This window comes from Stomoxys calcitrans, chromosome 4, assembly GCF_963082655.1.
Source record: "Stomoxys calcitrans chromosome 4, idStoCalc2.1, whole genome shotgun sequence".
NCBI lineage: Eukaryota > Metazoa > Arthropoda > Insecta > Diptera > Muscidae > Stomoxys > Stomoxys calcitrans.
In genome coordinates, this window is record NC_081555.1 from 182,224,048 (window position 1) to 182,248,544 (window position 24,497).

Genomic DNA, 24,497 nt, shown 5'->3' on the forward strand with positions numbered 1-24,497 from the left:
GACATCTGATGATCATCTCTTGGAAATCTTTATACAACACTTTGTCTCTTATGGACTCATCCACAACTTTATAACCCATAGCCATTGTTGCCGTTTAATAAACTTTTCATATTTGGCTAATTGAGTTCAATTCCCAAGGCTAAAGACAGTATTCCCCTGGACCCCATTAATTTGAAATAAATTCAATTTGGACTTTAAAATTGCTCTTTAAACCCATATTCAATGAATTATCCGTTCTCAAGGTTAATGATTTTTTCGGTATTAAATAAAAATTGGCAACACTGTGGCCAGAGTTTTTCTCCTTTCTTTTCTCGTCATGTAGCTGCCATTGTGTTCAAGGATGGGATCAGCTTGGCCCTTGGAAATGACATGATTTTAATTGGTGTTAATTTTCGTAATTAAGATTAAGATCTCAGAACTTGGAGACCCCAGTGCAAAGGCTCCGCACTCATATGGGTTATGTGGTTGTTTTTGTGAAAACCCCACCACCCAGTCAAAAGACAATGCCAGGGAAACGTAGGCTTTTGATGGGATTAAATGAAATTTTGCTATTTGGATATTCAAACAAAAACAACAACAACAGCAGCCGCAATAACAACGTCTAAAAAGAAACAGCCTTTGCCGAATTATGAGAGAAACAATATGCCGCCTTATTTTCATACTTAAAGATATGGGCATAGTAACATGTGTGATTACATGTGTTACGGTTTATATCCTTTATCCATGCGCAGGAAATTTTGTGGTAAAATCTTTCCCCATTTACGTCACTGCTTGGTTTTGAGGCTGAGCCGAAAGTGTTATGGTGTCGCATTAGCGTTACAACAGCTGGGATTCCCGGAAAAAAGGCACTCACTGCTTTTTTCCCCTCCTTACAGCAGTCAAGCAGTGGGAAAGTGGTTAGACAGGCACATCATAATGCTACACTGTCATATTTCCTAAGAAAAATCATTCATCTGCTTGATTAATGAAAGACTTTCGTGGATAAATCATCGATGGAACATAACCTCCCTGCATCCCAACTCTCCCTATCTAATGCTGTTCTCCTGTGCGGTCATGTTCGGCATTCAGCCCCTTTGGGGTATTAAAGTTTTTGCCGTATCAAACACCTTGAACTTAGTTTCGCCTCAAAAAACACAAAAAGAAAAACCACAAGCCGGAAAAAGGTATCACACAATAATTTAAGCAAACCCAATACTCGTACAATTAATATCCATCAAAACTAAATTTAAATGTTCAGCATCCGCATCCGCCAGAGCGCTAATGCAGGGAGTGGTCGCACCAGCAATTCGTAGGTCTCAGCTGATGAGTGATAAAAAAAAATCCATGCCAACGTAGATTTGTAACCCTTTTTTGGTGCAAACATGAAATTTCATTTATCACCAGCTCTGAAGACAGCGCTGAGCACAAAATCCGTCTATCGTCTATCACATCTACAGATGTAACCACGAAAGGAATATACAGTAACAGCGTCATTTATATCTACCATTAACGCTGTTGCTTTTTTCTTTTTGCCAGCAAGCTGGTGCTGGCCGCACTTCATTTTTGGTTTGGTTGGTTGGCTGGTGAATTTCAATATTTCATTTGCCAATGACGACGCTAGTAGCAAGCTATGTTTGTATAGACAATGCAAATATTTTTTCCCTCCAACTGAGTAATTGACTAGCGCTGTTGAAGAAATTATTTAATTAATTAAATTTTATTTGCCTCGAGAAAGTTTATGCAGGTTTTTTATCTTCAACCACTCTACCATGAGTGTTGTAGGAGAGAACTGAAGCGGCAGCAGCAGATGAGGGCAAAAATGCCGGAAACGGAACCTAATTCGTGCACATCAGCAATCACTTCATGCTCTCTGCCCAATGCAGCGAATTCAACAAAAACATACTTGCAACCGATTTCTGCTACTTCATCAGCCACAAAAACAGGCAAACTTTTGCAAATGTGCCACAGTTGTAAACCCGCTTCTTCTCTTCGAGCAATTGACTTAAATTACTAAAGAGTTTTTTTTTTGGGTCCTCCCGCTAGTGGTTTGCATACAGTTGGCAGAGTATGACACCCTGCGCTGTTTTGTTCAAGTCCTCGAGCTCCCCCTTGGAAAGCCCCAATCCTTTAAACCCTAAATGCATTCCTAGTTAATTTTGGAAACAATACCCGCCTGCTGCCAACCAACAAGCTTTTCATTAAAAACAAACAAAAAAACTATTGTAGTTTCTTCTTCAAGCACTAAAGCGAATGATGTTGCCTACTTGACTCTCGAAACGAAAATTTAATTTCCGTTTTTATGCAGCATTTGAACTTATCAAATCACATCCACCTCCCTTTCTCCCAAAACCAAATTCACTCAGTAACTCGTATCCGCCTGCCACCTCCAGCAACGACATCGTCTTGTGATTGCTGCCAGTTTTTTGGGGATCATCGCCATCACCATCCTGAAAAATACAACAATTTGAAGCCAAAATAACATCATCATCAACAACAAGAAGAGCATCGCAATACTTAAATATTTTTCATATTTGCCTGTGCTGCAGTTTTATTTCAATTTAGACTTTTCTCGACTCACTAACCACCAACACCATCGCACACTCCCCCTGCCACCCTCAAAAAGCCAATGGAGCAAAACTTGAATCCTTTGTCAGCAGCATGCCACGGTCGAATTGGTTACATGGTACGGCATTGACCTTTTTTTTTCTCTCAAAAAGCAATTTTGGCCAATTAGTTGAACTGTTTTGCTCTTTCTATATTCTGGTTAAACAATCAGCATGTATCCATGTTTACTGCAAATGTTTTAAGGTTAAAAGGTTTATGATATGAAAATTTTCCAAGAAATTAATTACTGCGAACATCCCAAACCATCCTTTGAAGCGATTTTTTGCATATAATACCAGAAAAAAAAAATGAAAAGAACAAAAAACATTATTGCTTAGCTTCTGAAAGCCTAATTGGGGTCACGGTGGTACATACTTGGGAAGGTATGAAAAGGCCTTTTTCGTTTAATGTACTAGTCCACATAGAGTGTAATGCTAGTCGAGGCGATTACATAAAACGAAGAAACATTTGCATACATTAAAGCCCTACGATATGTAGTCAAAACTCAAGTGGTCAGATCGGTTTTTTGTAAGACAATGATTCTTGGATTTTTCAGCATTAAGAGAAAATTTGAATCTTCTTCAAATTTTTCTTTAAACAAATTTCGTGGAGATTTTCTAATTTGGGAAATTAGAAAAAAGTTTCATTGCAATTATGGCCTTATAGACCTTTGCCATGAGGAACACCATAGTGTTTGTGATTAAAAATTCCAGAAAATAGTATTGGCAGACCGTCGGGGGCCTAACGCAAATCATTGTCCCAAATTTCAGCAAAATCGGACAATAAATGCGCCTTTTTGGGGCGCAAGACCAGCAAAATTGGTTGATTAATGTGGCATTTATGGGGGTAAGACCCTAAATCGGCGGATCAGTCTATATGGGGGCTATATAGTCCGATATAGCCTATATTTGAACTTAACCTGCTTATGGACAAGAAGAAGATGGACAGAGGGACGTACATGGCTAGATCGTCTTAAATTTTTAAGCCGATCAAGAATATATATACTTTAAATGGTCGGAAATGGACATTTCGATGTGTTGCAAACAGAATGAGAAATTGAATATACCCCCATTCTTCGATGGCAATCGAATGTAGGGCAAACAAAAATAATTTTTTTTATACCCTCCACAATAGGATGGGGTATACTAATTCCGACATTCTGTTTGTAACTCCTCGAAATATTCGTCTAAGACCCCATAAAGTATATATATTCTTGATCGTCATGACATTTTAAGTCGAAATAGCCATGTCCATCCGTCTGTCCATACGTACGCCTGTCCGTCCGTCCGTCTGTCTGTCCGTCCGTCCGTTTGTCCGTCCGTCTGTCCGTCCGTCCATCTGTCCGTCCGTCCATCTGTCCGTCCGTCTGTCCGTCCGTCTGTCCGTCCGTCTGTCCATCCGTCTGTTCGTCCGTCTGTCCGTCCGTCCGTCTGTCCGTCCGTCTGTCTGTCGAAAGCACGCAAACTTTCGAAGGAGTAAAGCTAGCCACTTGAAATGTTGCACAAATACTTTTTATTAGTGTAGGTCGGTTGGAATTGTAAATCTGCTATATCGGTTTACGTTTTGATATAGCTGCCAAATAAACCGATCTGGGATCTTGACTTCTTGAGCCGCTAGAGGGCACAATTCTCATCCGATTTGGCTGAAATTCTGCATGAGGTGGTTGAAATCGGTTCATAATCTGATATAGCTGTCATTTAAACCTATATGGAGTCTTGACTTCTTGAGCGTCTAGAGTGGCCAATTCCTACCTGTTTTGGCTGAAATTTGTAACGACGTGTTTTGTTATGATTTCCAACAACTGTGTCAAGAATAGTTAAAATCGGTTCAAAACCTGATATAGCTGTCATATAAACCGATCTGGGTCTTGACTTCTTGAGCCTCAAAAGGACGCAAGGATTTGGCTGAAATTTTGCATGAGATTTTTTGTTGTGACTTTGAACACTGTGTTAAGAATGGTTCAAATCGGTCCATAACCAGATATAGCTGCCATATAAACCGAACTGGGATCTTGACTTCTTGAGCCTCTAGAGAGCGCAATTCCTATCCGGGTTGGCTAAATTGTAGCATGACGGGTTTTGTTATGACTCCCAACAACTATGTTAAGAATGGTTCAAATCGGTCCATAACCTGATATAGCTGCCATATAAACCGATCTTAGGTCTTGATCCTCTAGAGGGGGCAATTCTCTTCCGATTTTACCTAAATTTTGCACATAGTGTTTTGATATCACATTTAACAACTGTTCGAAGTATGGTTTAAGTCGGTCCACAACCTGATACAGCTCCCATATAAACCGATCTCCCGATTTTGCCTCTTGAGCCCCGAATCGGACTATAACTTGATATAGCTCCTCCTTCGTCCTTATTCATAATTCTTTGTTTGTCTAAAAACAGATACTGAGCAAAGAACTCGGCAGATGCGACCATGGGTATATAAGATTCGGCACGGCCGAACTTAGCACGCTTTTACTTGTTTTCGTTATAATGGTTTAAACAATTTGAATTGTTTTTGGACAAACAAAATGCGTTAAATAAAAGTTTCTATCGTGAACATCAAATCCAGAATATACGAATTTGACATATTTTGGTCGAAAATGATAAAAATAATAAAAAAGTTGGGTTAGCAGTATTCCCCAAGAATTTAGATATGCTTTGGACATCTACCAAAACTTTAAGTTACTCCAGAAACAAAACAATTAGTACTAGCCAGTCCAATGGCAACAATGAAACAAAACTTTCAATTGATGTTAAGTATCGGCAAGATTATCTGATTTCTCCTTTGCCACAGCCTACTTGCTTTGATGGTTAATGCATGGTCTGTGCTAAAATCTAGGATACGCACATCGTTTTAGAATTGCCTAAGAATTCATCAATTCATTAGGTTGCTTTGTGGCCCAATCCCCATTCAATTAGTACAAAGGATGTTCCGAACAATCTCATAAAGCGAATCTACCCGAGCAACACAATCAGTGGCAAATTCAAAGAGAAAAAGTAGAAAATCTGCACTCAAGAGGTGAAGTATTGGTAGAGGCAAAACGATACTTTTCTTAAATCTAAAAATCCAATGGCGCCGAATGGGAAAAATTGTTCCATTATTTGCAATATAAATCTGTCGTAATCTTCTAAGAAGATTTGTAAAGTGTTGCCTTTGAATTATTGTCAAAAAACATCCCCACAAAACAACTATGACTCCCATTTAGAGGACTGGAGTGGTTACGTCATTGTCCCCAATGTAGCAGACTGTGTATGATGTAGAAAACTAAAGGGGATTTGAACAAAATTTTCAGCAAAATTTAATAATTAAAATTTGTTTCTACCCCTTTGGCTACTCTTTCTCTCCCACATAAATGGGACACACTGAGCCATGGAGCGCCCATAACTTAAGCTACCCCAGCAATAGGCACGAGACGGAGAAAAATGCCCAAAGTGCGATTGTTTGCTAATTAAATACATACACAGAGACTCTGGGTGGGATTGAATTTCTGGCTGCGGGCGATAAATGCAATGAACGCTAAAATCATAGGCTTTTGGTTACATTACCATTAGTCGTTGCAAGCGAGCTTATTCTTAATGGCAAAGGCAAATGTTTATGAAAATTTCAAATATTTGTCTTATTCTTAAATGACTGAAATTTAATTTGGCTTTTTTTCATTCTTTTTGCAGGTGAAGTCGAACGTCTACTTAAGGAATACCGCCAGAACCAAGAGTTGGTCCGCCGTATCGGTGGCCATTATTATCAGATCATATATCCGGTGCAGTTGAGGCACCACGAGAAGATGGGCATTTCAACGCGTGAAGTGAGTCCCCCCAAGGTACGCAATCGTTTACGTTCAAAACGAAATTTAAACAATTACACAATGGTATGTTCATACTCTCACTCCTCACTCCTGCTCTATCTCTCTATCTCTGTCTCTCTCTAACCAACTCTAACATTCATTTGTTAAGACATAATCCAACCAGCTTTTTTGTTTCGATATAAGTTTTCTGTTTTCCGTTTTGGTTTTTAGTTTAAATGGCCTTCCTTGCAAATGTGCCCAAGCAGCCATCGCCATGTGAAACCCAAAAAAAAATCTTCAAGTGGAAAGCAGTTCTCACAAAATTTACATTCATTTTCAAATTCCAAACACATCAATACACACAAAATCGCAAATCAAACAAAAAGAAAGACAAACATTTTAATTTTCCAAGAAAATAAAAAGAACAGCAGGCATACCATTGCTTAAGAAACAAAGAATAGTTTTATTCATTTCTAGTTAAATGCATGTTTTCCCGCCTAATGAAGATTTTTATAGTTGAAACTTTTTTTACAGTGTACGAGTCCATTCAATTCCATTTGCATGCGCTTTTCTTTGCTTTTGCTGACACACAATTTGCATAAATTAGAAATCCTTGACCATCCTTGTTTACTCATTATGCCTTAGCTTACCGTTAACTGATCGGCATACTGTATATAAGAAATAGATTTTGACTTTTGAATGTTTCTTGAGAGGGTATTTTGATTTGTTTATTTGCTTTAGATTTCACCTTTTACTATGCCTATTTAACTTTTATAAAATATTAACCCCCCCATATATATATGTATGTACTTGTATAAATATTTTTGTATTAAGGATCATATCACCTGTAGCATTTCATTTAGAATTTAGTAGTATGACAGGTGACATTTTCAACAAAAGATGCAAAAGATAAGATTTTGTAATACACCAGCTGGCCCGATGTGCTTCGCTACTCCCATTTCACATTTATATTCATATTTAACTTTCAAATTACTTTAATTATAATGATATATCCCATTCGGTATACATGTCCATTTGGGGCACAATTTTGGAGTGGAGTGACTCCTCGACGACTCCTCGATGACGCTGAACGCCTGATTTGAATCTTGGCGGGACTCAGAAAAAAAAGTCAGCGGTATTTTTCCCCTCCTAATGCTGGCAATATTTTTGAGGTTCTATGCCAAAGAGGTGTCGCACTGCGGCACGCCTTTCGGACTCGTCTATAAAGAGGAGGCCCCTTATCATTGAGGACTGCACTCATTGATATGTAAGAAGTTTGTCCCTGATCTTTAGTGGAATGTTCAGGGAAAATATGCATATATTCTTAAATCTTGTCCCCTTCGGTGTACATGTTCATTTGGCGCACAATTTTGGGGTGGGTCCCAAACTTTTATGTAAGATTCGTATTCCACTCACAAGTATCTTACGTTTGAATACCGATCAGCTAACATTTCCGTTTGGAAGTGATTTTTGGGGTGGGGCGGCCCCCCTGGTACTCGATCCCAAATATTAATATAAGTTAAGTTTTCTACTACAAATTACCCTTCATTTGGTACCCATTTTGCCCCAAACGGTAAACATTTCATATTTGGGTGGTACATGGGGATGGAGCTGGCCCCCGACAGGACGAATTGTTTTATCATGTCCGTACACTACTCATTAATACATTATATTTGATAAACATATTGTGGGTTGGGTTTTGCGATAGGGCGTCCCATGCGGTTATTTGACATTAATTTTTTCTACCAATTTTTTTGATTTTATACCCTCCACTAATTTCGTCATTCTGTTTGTAACTCCTCGAAATATTCGTCTCAGACCCCATAAAGTATATATATTCTTGATCGTCAGGACATTTTATGTCGATCTAGCCATGTCCGTCCGTCCGTCTGTCTATCGAAACCACGCTAACCTTTTAAGGAGTAAAGCTAGCCGCCATAAATTTTGCACAAATACTTTTTGTTAGTGTAGGTCGGTTGGTATTGTAAATGGGCTATATCGGTCCATGTTTTGTTACAGCTGCCATATAAACCGATCTTGACTTCTTGAGCCACCACAGGGCGCAATTTTTTATCGAATTTGGCTGAAATGTACATAAGGTGATTTTTTATGATTTTCAACAACTGTGTTAATTATGATTGAAATCGGCCTATAATATGATATAGCTATCATATAAACCGATCTGGGGTTTTGACTTCTTGAGCCTCTAGAGGGCGCGATTTCCTTCCGATTTAACTGAAATTTTGCACGTGGTGTTTTGGTATCACTTCCAACAACCATGTACGATTCAAATCGGTTCATAATCTGGTATAGCTGTCATATAAACCGATCTGGGATCTTGACTTCTTGAGCCAAAATAGCACGTAATTCTCATTCGAGTTTACTGAAATTTTGCATAAGGTGTTTTGTTATTACTTCCAATAATTGTGCTAAGTATGGCGCAAATCGGTACATAACCTGATATAGCTGTCATATAAACCGATCTGGGATCTTGACTTCTTGAGCCTCTAGAGGTCGCAATTGTCATCCGATTTGGGAGAAATTTTGTACAACGGCTTCTCTCATGACTTTCAACATACGTGTCTAATATGGTCTGAATCGATCAATAGCTTGATACAGCTCCCATACAAACCGATCTCCCGATTTTACTTCTAGAGCCCCTATATGGCGCAATTCTTATCCGAATGAACTGAAATATTACACAATGAATTCTACAATGTTCAGCATTCATCTATGGTCCGAATCGGACTATAACTTGATATAGTTCCAATAGCACAACAGTTCTTATTCAATATTCTTCGTTTGCCTAAAAAGAGATACTGCGCATAGAACTCGACAAATGCGATCCATGGAGGGTATATAAGATTCGGCCCGGCCGAACTTAGCACGTTCTTACTTGTTATACCCACTTCCGAAGGATGGGGGTACATTAATTTTGTCATTCTGTTTGCAACACATCGAAATATCCATTTTCGACCCATTAAAGTATGTATATTCTTGATCAGCGTAAAAATCTAAGACGATCTAGACATGTCCGTCCGTCTGTCTGTTGAAAACACGCTACAGTCTTCAAAAATAGAGATGCAGAGCTAAAAATTTCCACAGATTCTTTTTTTGTCCATAAGCAGGTTAAGTTCGAAGATGGGCTATATCGGTCTATATCTTGATATAGCCCCCATATAGACCGATCGGCCTATTTAGGGTCTTAGGCCCATAAAAGCCACATTTATTATCCGATTTTGCTGAAATTTGGAACAGTGAGTTGTGTTAGGCCCTTCGATATCCTTCGTCAATTTGGTTCAGATCGGTTCATATTTGGATATAGCTACCATTTAGTCCGATCCTCCGATTTAGGGTCATAGGCCCGATTTTGCCGAAATTTGGGACAGTGAGTTGTATTAGGCCCACCGACATCCTTCATCAATTTGGCCGAGATCGGTCTAGATTTGGATATAGCTGCCATATAGACCGATCCGCCAATTTACGGTCCTTGGCCCATATAAGCCACATTTTTTATCCGATTTTGCTAAAAATTGGGATAGTGAGTTGTGTTAGACCCTTTAATATCCTTCGTTAATTTGGCAGAGACCGGTTCAGATTTGTATATAGCTGCCATATAGACCGATCCTCCTATTTAGGGTCATAGGCCCCTTAAATCCTCATTATTATCCGATTTTGCTTAAATTTTGAACAGGTAGTTGTGTTAAGCCCTTCGACAGCCATCTTCAATTTGGCTCATATCGGTTCAGATTGGGATATAGCTGCCATATAGACCGATCTCTCGATTTAAGGTTTTGGGTCCATAAGAGGAACATTTATTATCCGATGTCGCCGAAATTTGGCACAGTGAGTTGCTTTAGGCCTTTCAACATTCTTCTTCAATTTGGGTCAGATCGGTTCGGATTTGGATATAGCTGCCATACTGACCGATCCGCCGATTTAGGATCATAAGCACATAAAAGCCACATTTATTATCAGATTTTGCTGAAACTTGGGACAGTGAATTGTGTTACACCTTTCAACATCCTTCATCAATTTGGCCCAGATTGGTCCAGATTTGGATATAGCTTCCATATAGACCGATCTCTCGATTAAAGGTTTTGAGCCCATAAAAGGCGCATTTATTGTCCGATTTCGCCGAAATTTGGGACAGTGAAATGTGTTAGGCCCTTCGACATCCTTCAGATCGGTCTATATTTGGATATGGCTACTAGAAAACCAATATTTTGTTCTACAAAATTGAACAATGACTTGTACATATTAGACCTCTCAATATCCGTGTCGAATTCGGTCCAAATCGGAATATATTTGGATAAAGCTGCTATGGAGGCATAAATTATGCATTTTTCACCGGATTATGACGAAAGGTAGTTTACATATATACCCGAGGTGGTGGGTATATAAAGTTCGGCCCGGCCGAACTTAACGTCTTTTTGCTTGTTTTATTCTAAAAACCCCTTAACAATTGCATATTCCCATCATCCTCATGCCTCTAAGTAATAAAATATAACACTATGTTCACCAATGACGTTGTATTAAATAACAGTTAACGATAACTATGCTAAGAGTCCTCCCTTTTAAAGCCATTTCGAAAAGTGTGTCGCTGAGCAACATTTTTTCATTGAGAAGTTCTGCATGGCTGAAGGCTTTACAACTCTGATCTTTTCCCCAAAATACAAACCGAAGTATTCAGCATCATATGCCAACTTCTGACCTACTATTCACTTTAACCTCGAACCACGAGCTGTTCTATTACAAATCTGGCCCATACATATATATACTCATTGTTATAGTCCAGTCCATAACCATCGCTGATGTTGACAATGCGCCACAATGGTCTCCATTTCAACTAGGTTTATGTATTAAATAGCCCACTTTAAATATCTCTTTGCCACGGAATGGTGTGGTGTGCATAAATACTTTATTCTCCGAAGTGCTATTAAATCTTTTCCCATTTACTGTATTCAAAACGAATTGTGAATAGTAATATATCCGGAGGGCGAATATGTTAAACTTTTCAAAAATATTTTCATTCTTTTGTTCATGCTCTAATAGTCACGCCCGATGATGATGCAATGCAAAACCCCTTAAAAGTTCCAGCGAAAGTCGTAGGAAGTACTTGAGTTCATTTCGTTGGAAAACATTTGTTGCCATCAAATTTATTCAGAGAAATAGAAATTGCTAATGTCGAAGTACTTTGCAAACAACTTGATTAATTTTTAAAATGCTAATTGTGTAATAATTAATTTTGAGGTCGAACAGGAATATGCTGCACCACCAACAGCCTGCTTACGCAGGACAAAAAAAAAAGAAAACATATTCCTGAAAGCCAATTCGCAAATAAAACCAATTATTAGCGGGTATTCTCCGGAGATCCTTTTCTTTGAGAGAGTGTGTGTGGGTGTGTGTGTGTGAGTGTTTGTTAACATTCTATGGAAAGCGTCGCTCTTGAAACACGTTTTTATTGCTTGGAACCTTTTTGGTTCTTTTTTCGTTTTTTGTACTTCTTCAAGAAGGCTGGAAGGGTGGTGGCACTCAAACCCCGGTACAGGGAATTGGGAATATACACAAAATGAAATGGAATTAACCAAGTCTTATGAATTTAATTTGACAAAAACTTTGTATGGTTAATGAATAATTCAGGACACACGAATTGTCGACAGATAACAAGCAAAAGGTTTACCACCAAAAACTCCCAAAGCAATGGCACCTTTGTATTTGTGGCTTTCATACCAATTGGATGCCAATGCAAATGCCATTCTTGTGTCCCCCACTCCAGCACACTTAACAAGCAATTGGAGGCAATTGAGTTGTATTTTATTCGCATTGATTTCGAATGTTCAGTAAATCGACTTGGCAAAATGCAAAATACTTCATTTTACGAAAGACACTGAGACAAAGGGAATGAGAGAGAGAGGGGGAGAGAGCGAAAGCGATTGGCTGTGGTTCCACAATATTTATGAAGGAAATAAGCAAATTAGCGGCAAATCGCTTTGAAGCAATTTGTACTCGAACGTGTCTGCAATTGTCAGTAACTGCCCCTCCATCTCGCTACCAGTCCAGCCCAGCCCAGCCTGGCCTCTGATGCGGGGCGACGTGGTGGTTTGGTGCCTCAAAAAGTACTTTAAGTATAAATCGATGTTTCATTTACTTTGTCGAAAAGAAACTTTCTAAATTCCAAACATAAGACGCTAATAACACAATATCAGCAACAAGAACAACAACAATGAGCCCTCATAACACCATCACGGTCCCACACGCATACACGGCGCCCTAACAAATGGCTACAATATTGTGGGAAATTGAGAAGGATGGTTGTTTAGTTGGATGGCTGATAGGATGCCCGGGGTGTGAGGCAAACGCAAAAACAAGTCGAAAAGACTCAACGAAGGAGTAAATAACAGCAAGAAGATTGATTACAGTGTGGCGTAAATTGTTTTGATTTATTTCGAAATCAATGAAGTTCAACAGTTTCCCCTTAGCTCGTTTGTCAGTACAATGTATCCGCCCTCACACACACACTTACGAACGCACCATACCACGGAGACCCTCGAGGAGCCTCATTTGCTCCCCTCTTGCCACCAACCAAGCTACTGCCGCTTCCGAATGGCTTGCTCTCAACTCAAGCCTAATGGCAAATCGGATATAGCGAATACTTTCAATATGCCTCTCTGTTCTCGTTTTATATCCTCCGATGCTGCTTAACTTAAATTGTAACTCATGTTCTGGTATGGCAGCAATATTTTCTGTCCCTTTGGCTAAGAAATAAAAACAAAACGACTCGCATCCTGTCGTACTAAACGCGAGAGTATATTTTATACTCCTTCATTTGTTTGTTTGTGTGTTTATGCGTTCACTTTTTTACTCTTTGAAATCTTACAAGGAATGTTGGGCCAAAACATTATTTATTTACAGCCAGAAAAAAGTATCATTCCCTAAGGAAAAAAAAAAAAATTTTAGAAAAATATTGGTGCGAACATAAAATATTGTCGTCTAACAATTTTATATCGGAAACATAAGTAAATGCAAATAGGGCGTGGGCAGAAAAAAAGATTGGTTGGAATTTCCGTTAACAAGAACAAACAACGCGCACACTCTCGGATTCGTACTAATTTCAGATCAGTTTTTATTTAACCAGTTCACTCTATGTTTGAAACAAAAATTAACTTCTTATATGATTTTGGTGACCGTCGCTTTGGGTGCTTTTCACTGTCCTTTTATATCTGTTGCTCAATGTATTATTGGTGTTGTCTTGACAAAGCGTTAAACGTTAATAAAACAAGTAAAAGCATGCTAAGTTCGGCCGGTCCGAATCTTGGGTATCCACCATCATGGGTTCTGCTGAAAATCTTAAATTAACTTAAACTTAACACAAGGGTACTTCACGTACCAAATTTTAGCCGAATCGGATAGAAACTAAGGCTTCGAGGCCCGCTCCTCTGCACCTTCTTTAACTCTCTAATATATCCGCTGGGTACTTGGACCCAAATTTTAATACCATATTCGTTTTCTGGTCTCCAATACCATTTATTTGATGCCCTTATTGGGCCCATAGGACCACTTTCGAATATGGGTGGCGTTTTTCGGGTAAGGGGGACGGTCCGCCTCCACCCGATATCCAGAAATTATATAAATAGCATATGTCTTCTACCAGACATACGTACACAATCTATGAAAATTTCAAGAAAGTCGGTTCACACAAGTATCATAAAGTCATAATGGGTCTAATGGCGTTTTGAGGGGTGGCGTGACCCCCTACTTCGATCTGCATACTTTTCATTTGATACCCATATTGTCCTTATCGGTCCACTTTTGATTTTGGGTGGTGTTTTTGGGGTTACGGTGGAGGATGAAAATTGATTTTTCTAGAGACTCAAGAAGTCAAATCTGGGGACCGGTTTACAAAGGGGCTATATCTGTTTATAGACCGATTCAAAGCATACTTGGCACGGATGTTGAACATCAGAATAGAAGATTTTGTGCCGAATCTCACCCAAATAGGATGAAAATTAAGATTTTCAGGTGCCTAAGAAGTCAAAACCGGGAATAGGTTTATACGGCGGTTGTATCCAAATCTGAACCGATTTGGCCCATTTCCAATTCCCAGCATTCCCAGATGTTCATCAAAAAGAAGTATCTGTGCAAAATTACGAGTGGCCATCTTTGCGCTTTCGAGCGCTATGGTGATTTTGATGATCAAGAAATTATGCATATACTTTACGGGGTCGCTGATCAGTTTCGAAGTGTTACAAACGGAATTTCTATGGTGGAGGATATAGAAAGCCGGCAGCAACCGAGCTCTTTGCAAATATAACAAGTAAAAAAGCATTAAGTTTGGCTGGGCCGAACTTTGGATACCCACCACCTCGTGTAAATATGTAAACCACCTTTCATCATAATCCGTTGAAAAATGCATAATTTATCCCCCCATAGCAGCTTTATCAAAATATGGTCCGTTTTGAACCAAATTCGACACGGATATTGAGTAGTCTAATAAAAACAAGTCATTGTTCAATTTTGTAGAACAAAATATTGGTCTCTTTGGTAGCCATATCCAAATATAGACCGATCTGAACCATATACGACACGGACGACGAAAAGCTTAACATAAGTCACTGTGTCAAATTTCAGCAAAATCGGATTATAAATGTGATTTTTATGAGGCTAAGGCTATAAATCGAGAGATCGGTCTATATGACAGCTTTATCCCTAACTACACGGATCTGGGCCAAATTGAAGAGGGCTGTCGAAGGACCCAACGCAGTAAATGCGCCTTTTATGGGCCCAAAAACATTATATCGAGAGATCGATCTATATGACAGCTATAACCAAATCTGCACCGATCTGTGCCATATTGCAGAAAGATGTCGAGGGGCCTATCGCAACTCACTGTTCAAATTTTGGACAAAATCGGACATTAAATGCACCATTTATAGGCCCTAAAGAGCTTAAATCGAGAAATCGCTCTATGTGACAGCTATATCCATATCTGGACCGATCTGGGCCAAATTGAAACAAGATGTCGAAGGGCCTTACACAACTAACTGTCCCAAATTTTAGCGACATCGGACAATAAATGTGCCTTTTATGGGCCCAAAACCTTTAATCGAGAGATCGGTCTATATGGGAGCTATATCCAAATTTTTACTGATCTGAGCCAAATTGAAGAAAGATATCGAAAGGCCTAACACAACTCACTGTCCCAAATTTCGGCTTCATCGGACAATAAATGCGCCTTTTATAGGCCCAAAACCTTAATCCGATCGGTCTATATGGCAGCTATATCCAAATCAGAACCGATCTGGGCCAAAATGACTGGCCTAACACAACTCACGGTCCCATGTTTCAGCAAATTTGGATAGCAAATGTGGCTTTATTGGGTCTAAGACAGGCAGCCCTTATACACTTGATCTCTAATATTATCACCAGTTTCAAAATCCCATTCCAAAGTGCATTCGTTTAAGACCCATATTGCCCGGTTGACCTACATATCCATGTTTGTTTTTTTTTTATACCCTCCACCATTGAATGGGTGTATACCAATTTCGTCATTCTGTTTGTAACACCTCGAAAAATGCGTCTTGATCGTCATGTCATTTTAAGTCGCTCTAGCCATGTCTGACCGTCCGTCTGCCTGTCGAAATCACGCTAACTTTCGAAGGAGTAAAACTAGCTGCTTGAAATTTTGCACAAATACTTTTTAGTGTAGATCGGTTGGGATTGTAAATGGGCCAAATCGGTCCATGTTTTGATATAGCTGCCATATAAACCGATCTTGGTTCTTGAACCTCTGGAGGGCGCAATTCTAGTCCGATTTGACTAAATTGTGCACGTAGCGTTTTGGTATCACTTCCAACAATTATGTTAAGTATGGTCGGTTCATATGCGGCCATATGAACCGATCTTGGATCTTGACTTCTTGAGCCGCTGGAGGGCGCAATTCTCATCCGATTTGGCTGAAACTTCGAATGAGGTGTTTTCTTATGACTTTCAATAATTGTGCTTAGTATGGCGCAAATCGGTACATAACCTAATATAGATGCCATATAACCCGATCTGGGATCTTGACTTCTTGAGCCTCTAGAGGGCGCAATTCTCATCCGAATTGGCAGAAATTTTGTACAACGGATTCTCTCACGATCTTTAACATACGTGTCAGGTATGGTCTCAATCGATCACATTCGCACTCTACTTTTAACGACCTTTTATTTGAGTCCCATATTGTCTCCATCATGACAACATGTTTTTTTGGGATAAATTGGGGTTGGAAGGGTCTTTTGCAACTCTTACCAAATTTTTTGCTCTACACAGAATACCTTTAAATTGAGTATTCGTTCGATCGGGATAGATCGAACTTTTTCGCCCTTATGTCAGCTTTTAGCAAAGTGGATTTTTAGGGAGGGCAAGTTGGGACGCTTTAATAGTGTGTGCCAAATATTGATTTAAAATTCATTTCATTTGAGTCCCATATCGCTTCTATCTCTCTATTTGTTTGAGTTTCTTTTTATTGCGGCCCTACAAGGCGTGGCTGTGTATTTTGATTCATTCATTCGTATTCTACTCCCAAATTCCTCTCACTTAAGTTACATATTGTCCCAATTAGACAACCCCCATTTGGTGGTGTAGTCCGATTGGGCCTCTTGAGCTCGTTAAATTCTTATTTGATGCACCATCTTAATCGGTCTTATCGGTCCAAACTAAACCTTTGATAATACTGATATATATAGCGATCTCCTGAAATTTACTTCTACAATTCGTAGGTTGCGTAATTTTCTTCTGAGTGTTACTGAGCTTGAAAGACTTTAAATTTTAAGTTCACCTCCGCATTATATGTGGTCGTAGAAGATATGGTTGATGTGGTCATAAAATATATGATTATTGTCGACAATTTATATCGGACTAACAAAAAGTGCTATTCAGCAGGAGATACAACTTGCCTACAGTGACACCTGTCTCCTTGGATAGAGGGAATTTTCCATTTACAGAAAGCGCTAAATTCCTGGGTGTGTTGCTGGACAGGAAATTGCCCTATACACCTGCAAGAGAGGCATTGGCAAAAGATGGGGGGTTTAGACCATGCGTCATACATTGGGTATATACTGAAGTTGTCAGACCTATAATGCTATATGGTGTTGTGGTCGAGTGGACGGCGCTTCAAAAGTTCACCAACTGTTCAATACTCAACCGGATCCAAAGTATGGCTTGTTTGTGCATCTCAGCCGCACTGCGGACGACGTTAACTAATGCTCTGAATTGAATGCCACATCAAATGGCTCTGAACATTGTGGCTAGACAAATTGCTGCAACCACAGTCGTTGGGCTAAGGGAGCTTCCTCTTGCAAGCTACATAGACTTTTATACGAATGGTACTAAACTAGACGACTAGGTGGGCTTTGGAGAACTGGTCATATCGAAAAGGTTACCCGACTACTGCAGTGTGTATTAAGCGGAGATCCTTGCAATTAAGGAAGTGACGGAATGGCCAAGATATAATGTTATAACGACGAGTGGCATAAATATCTTCTCAGACAGCCAGGCAACAATTAAATCCCTGGAGAACATATTTCTGAACACAAAAAACCGCCCTCGACGATGTGGCCTAATCTAAACTTGAAGAGGTCTACCGCTTTGACAGTGGCTAGAACAGACGTCTCAATCATTGTGTCCATCATGAGAGGTTACTGTCTAATCGGAATACATGCTGACAGACTGAAGGTTGCCAGCAACGACTTTTGTAGAAGCTGTAAGGACATTGAAGAAGAAGAGACTATAGAACACATTCTGTGTGTGTGTCCCGCACTAGCAGTCAGAAAGAGGCCCAAAGACCAACATATGAACAGATTTGTAGGTCCTTTCAAGACCTAGGACACACTTTATGGTAAATGTTGTCTAAGATTTATTAATTTTCTAAAATTATCTATTTTAATATATATAACAAAACTGAAACTTGAATCATATTTGGTCCTTAACGGAATGTTGAGTACATATGCGAAATTCGGTTAGCAAGGATTTTCTAATCCCAATTTCCATCAAAATAAAAAACAATTTTTTTCGAGTTTATTCAGAATTTATCGCAGCAAACTTAGCTTAAAGGCTTCTCCATTAAAATAAATAAACTCTTCGCCATCTCTATAGTCATCGCCATTTTTGGAGCAAACAAAATGAAAATATTACGCCGGAAATGTACACAAAAGATTTATTAGCGAAATTGATTTACAACATTCCATGGCAAACAGGCAACATAACCGTTGCTTGCTAATGCCAAGACTCTAAGCATTTTTCCCAAATTCTCAATACAAGCTTCGATTTATTTCTTATTGCGTTTATTTCTCATTTCAGCTCTTGTTGCTATTTTTTATTGCATTTCTTCTGTTATTATATCCCCTGGAAAAAGTAACTCAAAGTCGTAATGAAGACCACGTTCCTACGTCAATGGAGAGGGAAACATAAAACATATCCCCAGTTGGGAAATTTGACCGAATAATAATCATTAACGTTTTATTCATGGTCAGATTAGTGGTCAACTCAGCTGCAAATGTGTACCACAGCAAATGTGCAAGGAATTGTAAAAAACAATGGCCAACTACCGCATACCCAATTCTCATAGTCCGTCTTAAATCAGTAAATGGATCTTCTCTGTTCATTGGTAGGAGGCAAAAGCCTTAAATAACGTAATGACCGTATGATCTAAATCAGAAATTTAGTTCCATTTTTGGAGAGAGAATAAGAGCAGTCAGTAATCAGACAGCATTGTGATACTACAAAGATTTAAGTTTAGGGTTTTGGTAAAGAGTTGATCCTTTCTCAAATTAAATTCTTTAAATGTATTTGTAAACCATTAAGGAAAGGCAAAAGTCGGGCGGTGCCGACTATACAATACCCTACTCCACCTAGTGCATGTAGTACTTTTTATATGTAGAACTTATCTCGAAATCTAGTCTGACTTTAATTTGGATACCAATTGGAATAGCAATTTAGAACCTTGTAAGATTTTCCTACCATAGGACACAACATTTGGATTTCCACATGTTTAAAAGGCCATATCGGATAAAAGTTTATATGGGAGTTAAGTCGAAACCTGTGCCAATTTTAATGACACATACTGGGACTTGAAACAGAACATCTCACGCCCAAGATTGTAGAGATGTGACCAAAATTGTGGATTTTTACTGCCTTAAAAGTTCATATCGGATGGAATATACACATTGGAGCTATATCTAAATTAGGACGGATTTTAATGAAATTTTGCGCACGTATTGGAACGTCAATTTAAACGTCTCATGCAAAATCGGACGAAAATTGTGGATTCGATTTTTATCAAATTTTGCACACATATGGAGATGTCAAATAAAACACTCCATGCCAAATTTTGTAAAGATCGGTAAAAAATTGTGGATTCTACAGCCTTGAACGGCCTTATCGGATGAAAGATATATATGGGAGCTATATATCTATATCTGGACCGATTTTCATGAAAATTTCCAGACATATTCGGACGTCAAATAAAACATTTCGCGCAAAATATCGGACTAATACTGTGGCTTCTAAGGCCTTAAACGGCCATATCGGATAAAGATATATATGGGAGCTATATCTAAATCTGAACCGATTTTTATAAAACTTTGTACACGTAGGTAGACCTCAAATAAAATACCCAATGCCAAATTTTGTAAAGATCGGACGAAAATTGTGGCTTCTACAGCCTTAAAAGTCCATATCGGATGAAAGATATATATGGGAGCTATATCTTAATCTGAACCGATTTTTTTAAATCAATAGCGTTTGTCCTTGGACCAAAAAAGTAACATGTGCAAAAAGTGACAATCGGACAACAAATACGACCTACACTTTGATTACATGAATACATGGACTCACAGACGGACATGGCTAAATCGAATCAGAAAGTGATTCTGAGTCGATCGGTATACTTATCAATGGGTCTAGCTCTTCTCCTTCTTAACATTGCAAACAAATGCACAAATCTCTAATTCCCTGTACTCCAATGGTGGTGTAGGGTATAAATATTCGCTTATTTTGCTATTGGCCCCAGATACTTGGGCCTCAATTTTAATGTCATGATATGCACGATTTGCGATTTCAACAGGACGAGGCGCTTATGTGCGACAAACTCAATTGCCGTGGTCACGTTGCACTTTGAATGACTTTTTCAATTATATATAAGCTAAATCAAGTTATTGAACGATATGGGCCGTACTTGTTATGGCTGTTAGTTGTCATAGGAAAACCACCACCTCCAAAATTTCAGGCAAATCGAGTAATAATTCCGCCCTCCAGAGGCTCAGAAAATCAAATTGGGGGATCGGTTTATATGGCAGCCATATCAGGTTATCAACCGATTTAGACCATACTTGGAACATTTGTTGGGAGGCCAAAACGACATGCAAAATATCAACCATATTGGAATAGAATTTCTCCCTCTAGAAGTCAAATAAGTCTAATCGGGAGATCGGTAAACTATATCAAGTTATGAACCGATTTGAACCATGCCTATCACAATTGTTGGAAGTGATATCAAAACACCACGTACAAAATTTCAGCCAAACATTATAAGAACTGTGCCCTGAAGAAGCTCAGGAAGTCAAGGCCCGAAATCGGTTTATATGGCAGCTATATCAAAACATGGACCCATTTGGCCCAATTGCAATCCCAACCGACCTACACAAAAAGAAAGTATTTGTGCAAAATTTCACTCACAAATTAACTCATTCGAAAACTAGTGTGATTTCGACAGACAGACGAATGGACTTACACACGGACAATACTAGATCGACTTAAAAAGTCATGACGGTCAAGAATATATATACCTTACGGGATCTTAGACGCATATATCAAGGTGTTATAAACAGAATGACGAAATTAGTATACCCCCATTCTATGGTGGAGGGTATAAAAATATACCATTTGAGAGCGTATAAAGATAACTCTTTGAAATGGTTAGAGCAAAGCCTCAGCTGGCATATCCATTACAAGTCTTTTTCGATTCCATTCCATAGTGGGTCGTAGATATGTCAATATACCTTCAGGTTAGGTTTGATTGAAGAGAGGTTGCAGATATTAATCCTCCCCATGCCACTATGGACATACACCTAAGCCAGTGATCGGCTTGTTGCCTTGTTCTGCGCTCTAAATACTAAAAAGTGACCACGAAAAAGAAAACCTAAGTTAGGAGTTCCGTTCCACTTACAAAATCCATAATTGTTTTTCATACCACTCCTCTTAGTTGGTTCATGTCTGGTATTGTATAAAGGAAATGCTCCAACGTTTCATCATCTTCCCCACATGCCCTACATATGCTATCACTTTCCGTACCAATTTTGCATAAGTGAGCACGTAGTCCTATGTGTACCGTTATGATAACGACAGATATACTGACCCCCGTTTTACTTCCTTTCTGTAATATCCTCGTCTTCTCGCGATCCTGATCTCCCCATAGGATTTTCGCCGTCCTACCGACAGTTTCGCTGTTTCACAGTCGAGCACGCCCTTAACTCGTACTGCGTTGACCCGAAAGGCTTCGAATAAACCAAGTTTATTGACGGCAGTCCACTGGCCTTCACTGCCAAATCGTCTGCTCTTTCATTCCCCCTTACTCCGCTATGACCCGGCGCTAAAACAATGCGGATTGTGCCATCCTCAGAGGGTTATCGTTAATCTCCTTCTTACACTCCCCAACTGTTCGTGAGCTTACCGTACTGGTTGTTATTGCACTGATGGCCAGTTTACTGTGCGTAAAGATGTCCACACTCGACGTCCTAGCGTGAACACCAGACCACCTGACACATTCCGTGGTCGCCCGGATTTCTGCCTGCAGGATCGTATTATGGTCAGGTAGTCGAAAATAGATGTCCGTCCTTGGGTTCTCAATGTAGATCCCCAGGCCCACTCTGTCCTCTAGCTTTGATCCATCTATATATCATGATTTCCCAGATGGCAATGCCAGAGTTCCGTCAATCCAAGACTGTGCCTGTGGTAGCAAAGTCTCGCGCTCGATCTCAAGTGTCATCTCAGGTATCTGATCGGAAGCCTCTTCTAATTCATCCGGGTTTCTTATCGTCGCCTCGATTATACCAGGATGATATAACCTGATCCTATCCTATATCCATTATCCCATCTCCTAAGTCTCGTAACCGCAGTAGCTGCTTCACACTTAATCTGTATGTCAATGGGTAGGATATTAATAGACTCTAGTTCCCTAGTGGGAGTGGTCTAAGATTATTAATTTGACATTATTGGACTTCTTCCGATTACTTTGAAGAAAATGTGTACATCGATAAACCAACAACAATTCAAAAGCTGAACGATCAGAACATCGATGCTGAGGCATCATCCGAAAATTGGACCATCGGCAGGAAGCTTTCCGCGTACCCTCGTCTGAGACCCCATAAAGTATATATTTTCTTGATCGTCATGACATTTTATGTCGATCTAGCCATTTCCATCTGTCTGTCCGTCCGTCCTTGCGTCCGTCTGTCTGTCGAATGCACGCTAACTTTCGAAGGAGTAAAGCTAGCCGCTTGAAATTTTGCACAAATATTGGGTTGCCCAAAAAGTAATTGCGGATTTTTTAAAAGAAAGTAAATGCATTTTTAATAAAACTTAGAATGAAATTTAATCAAATATACTTTTTTTACACTTTTTTCTAAAGCAAGCTAAAAGTAACAGCTGATAACTGACAGAAGAAAGAATGCAATTACAGAGTCACAAGCTGTGAAAAAATTTGTCAACGTCGACTTTATGAAAAATCCGCAATTACTTTTTGGGCAACCCAATACTTCTTATTAGTGAAAGTCGGTTGGGAATGTAGAGGGGCTATATCGGTCCACGGTTTGATATAGCTGGCATATAAACTGATCTTGGATCTTGACTTCTTGAGCCGCTAGCCAACAATTGTTCTAAGTGTGGTTGAAATCGGTCTATAACCTGACATAGCTGTCATATAAACCTATCTGGGGTCTTGATCTCTTGAGCCGCTAGGGTGCACAATTCTTATCCGATTTGGGTGAAATTTTGCATGAGGTGTTTTATTATGACTTCTATCAACTGTGCTGAGAATGGATGAAATCGGTCAATAACCTGATATTGCTGCCATATAAACCGATCTGGGGTCTTGACTTCTTGAGCATCTACAGGGAGAAATTCCTATCTGATTTGGCTGAAATGCATGACGTGTTTTGTTACGACTTCCAACAGCTGTATTAAGAATGATTGAAATCAGTCCATAACCTTATATAGCTGCCATATAAACCGATCTGGGGTCTTGACTTCTTGAGCATCTAAAGGGCGCAAGAATTACTCTACGCAAGAATTACTCTTACGGCTACTCTCATGAGAACATAACATACGTGTCGAATATGGCATGAATCGGTTTTTAGCCTTATACAGCTGCCCTATAAACCGGTCTTCCTATTTTACTTCTTCAGCCCCTAAAGTGCGCAATTCTTACTAGATTTGGCTGAAATTTTACACAGCATGACTGCAACTATGGGCCCCAATATTCAGTTCAATTATGGTCCAAAATGAACCATAACTTGATATTGTTCCAATAACACAGCAATTCTTTTCTTTTATCCTATGTTTGCCTGAAAAGGGATACCGTGGAAAAGGGAGCTCGACAGAGAATACATCAATGGCACTCTCAAAGTAGTTCTTTCTAACATCCACTGTCTGTCCCAATCAACTGTATGTTGTTTGCCGACTTTATAGTATGGTATGATCACTCATTTTCAAAGACTACTATAAAGTCGAAAACCGCATTGATAAGTTTCAATTACTTCGTGGTCTCTGTCATGTCATCATCTTTTTTGCAATGTGAGGGACACTTATACCCCTACAGTAAGCACATTCCGTTTTGTAATATTTTTGATTAAAGGGGCATAGTATTCTAAAGTTCTATTTTTGGGTTTTAAATAGATCAACTGGTAAGCCATCGGCTACTGATGCTTTGTTATTATAATATTCCTTTACTATTATATTTTCAATAGTCAAACCAGTAGTTGGTCTTCTTCTTATTTTTGGTCAGTATATAGCTTTAAGCGTCATAAAGTAATAAAAAAAATGATTATTAGGGTCTTGCAACGAAGCGTTAAATAATTTATTAATTGGAAAAATAATTCAA

General features: G+C 39.1%; 1 protein-coding gene across 12 annotated transcripts in view; it reads left to right on the forward strand.

Annotated features, from left to right (window-relative positions):
* The window catches only part of LOC106095872 (disintegrin and metalloproteinase domain-containing protein 9), a 470,496-nt gene that overhangs the window by 194,016 nt on the left and 251,983 nt on the right, over positions 1–24,497 (forward strand). For 9 of the 12 annotated variants that reach the window (XR_001222811.2, XM_013263281.2, XM_013263282.2 and 6 more), the window contains exon 3: positions 6,249–6,445. Coding sequence is in view for 11 of the 12 variants with exons in the window: in XM_013263281.2 (XP_013118735.1) it covers positions 6,249–6,445 (197 nt within the window). In the remaining variant the exon portion in view is untranslated. The remainder of the gene's footprint in view (positions 1–6,248; positions 6,446–24,497) is intronic. The other 3 variants (XM_013263277.2, XM_013263278.2, XM_013263286.2) reach the window with 1 other exon arrangement.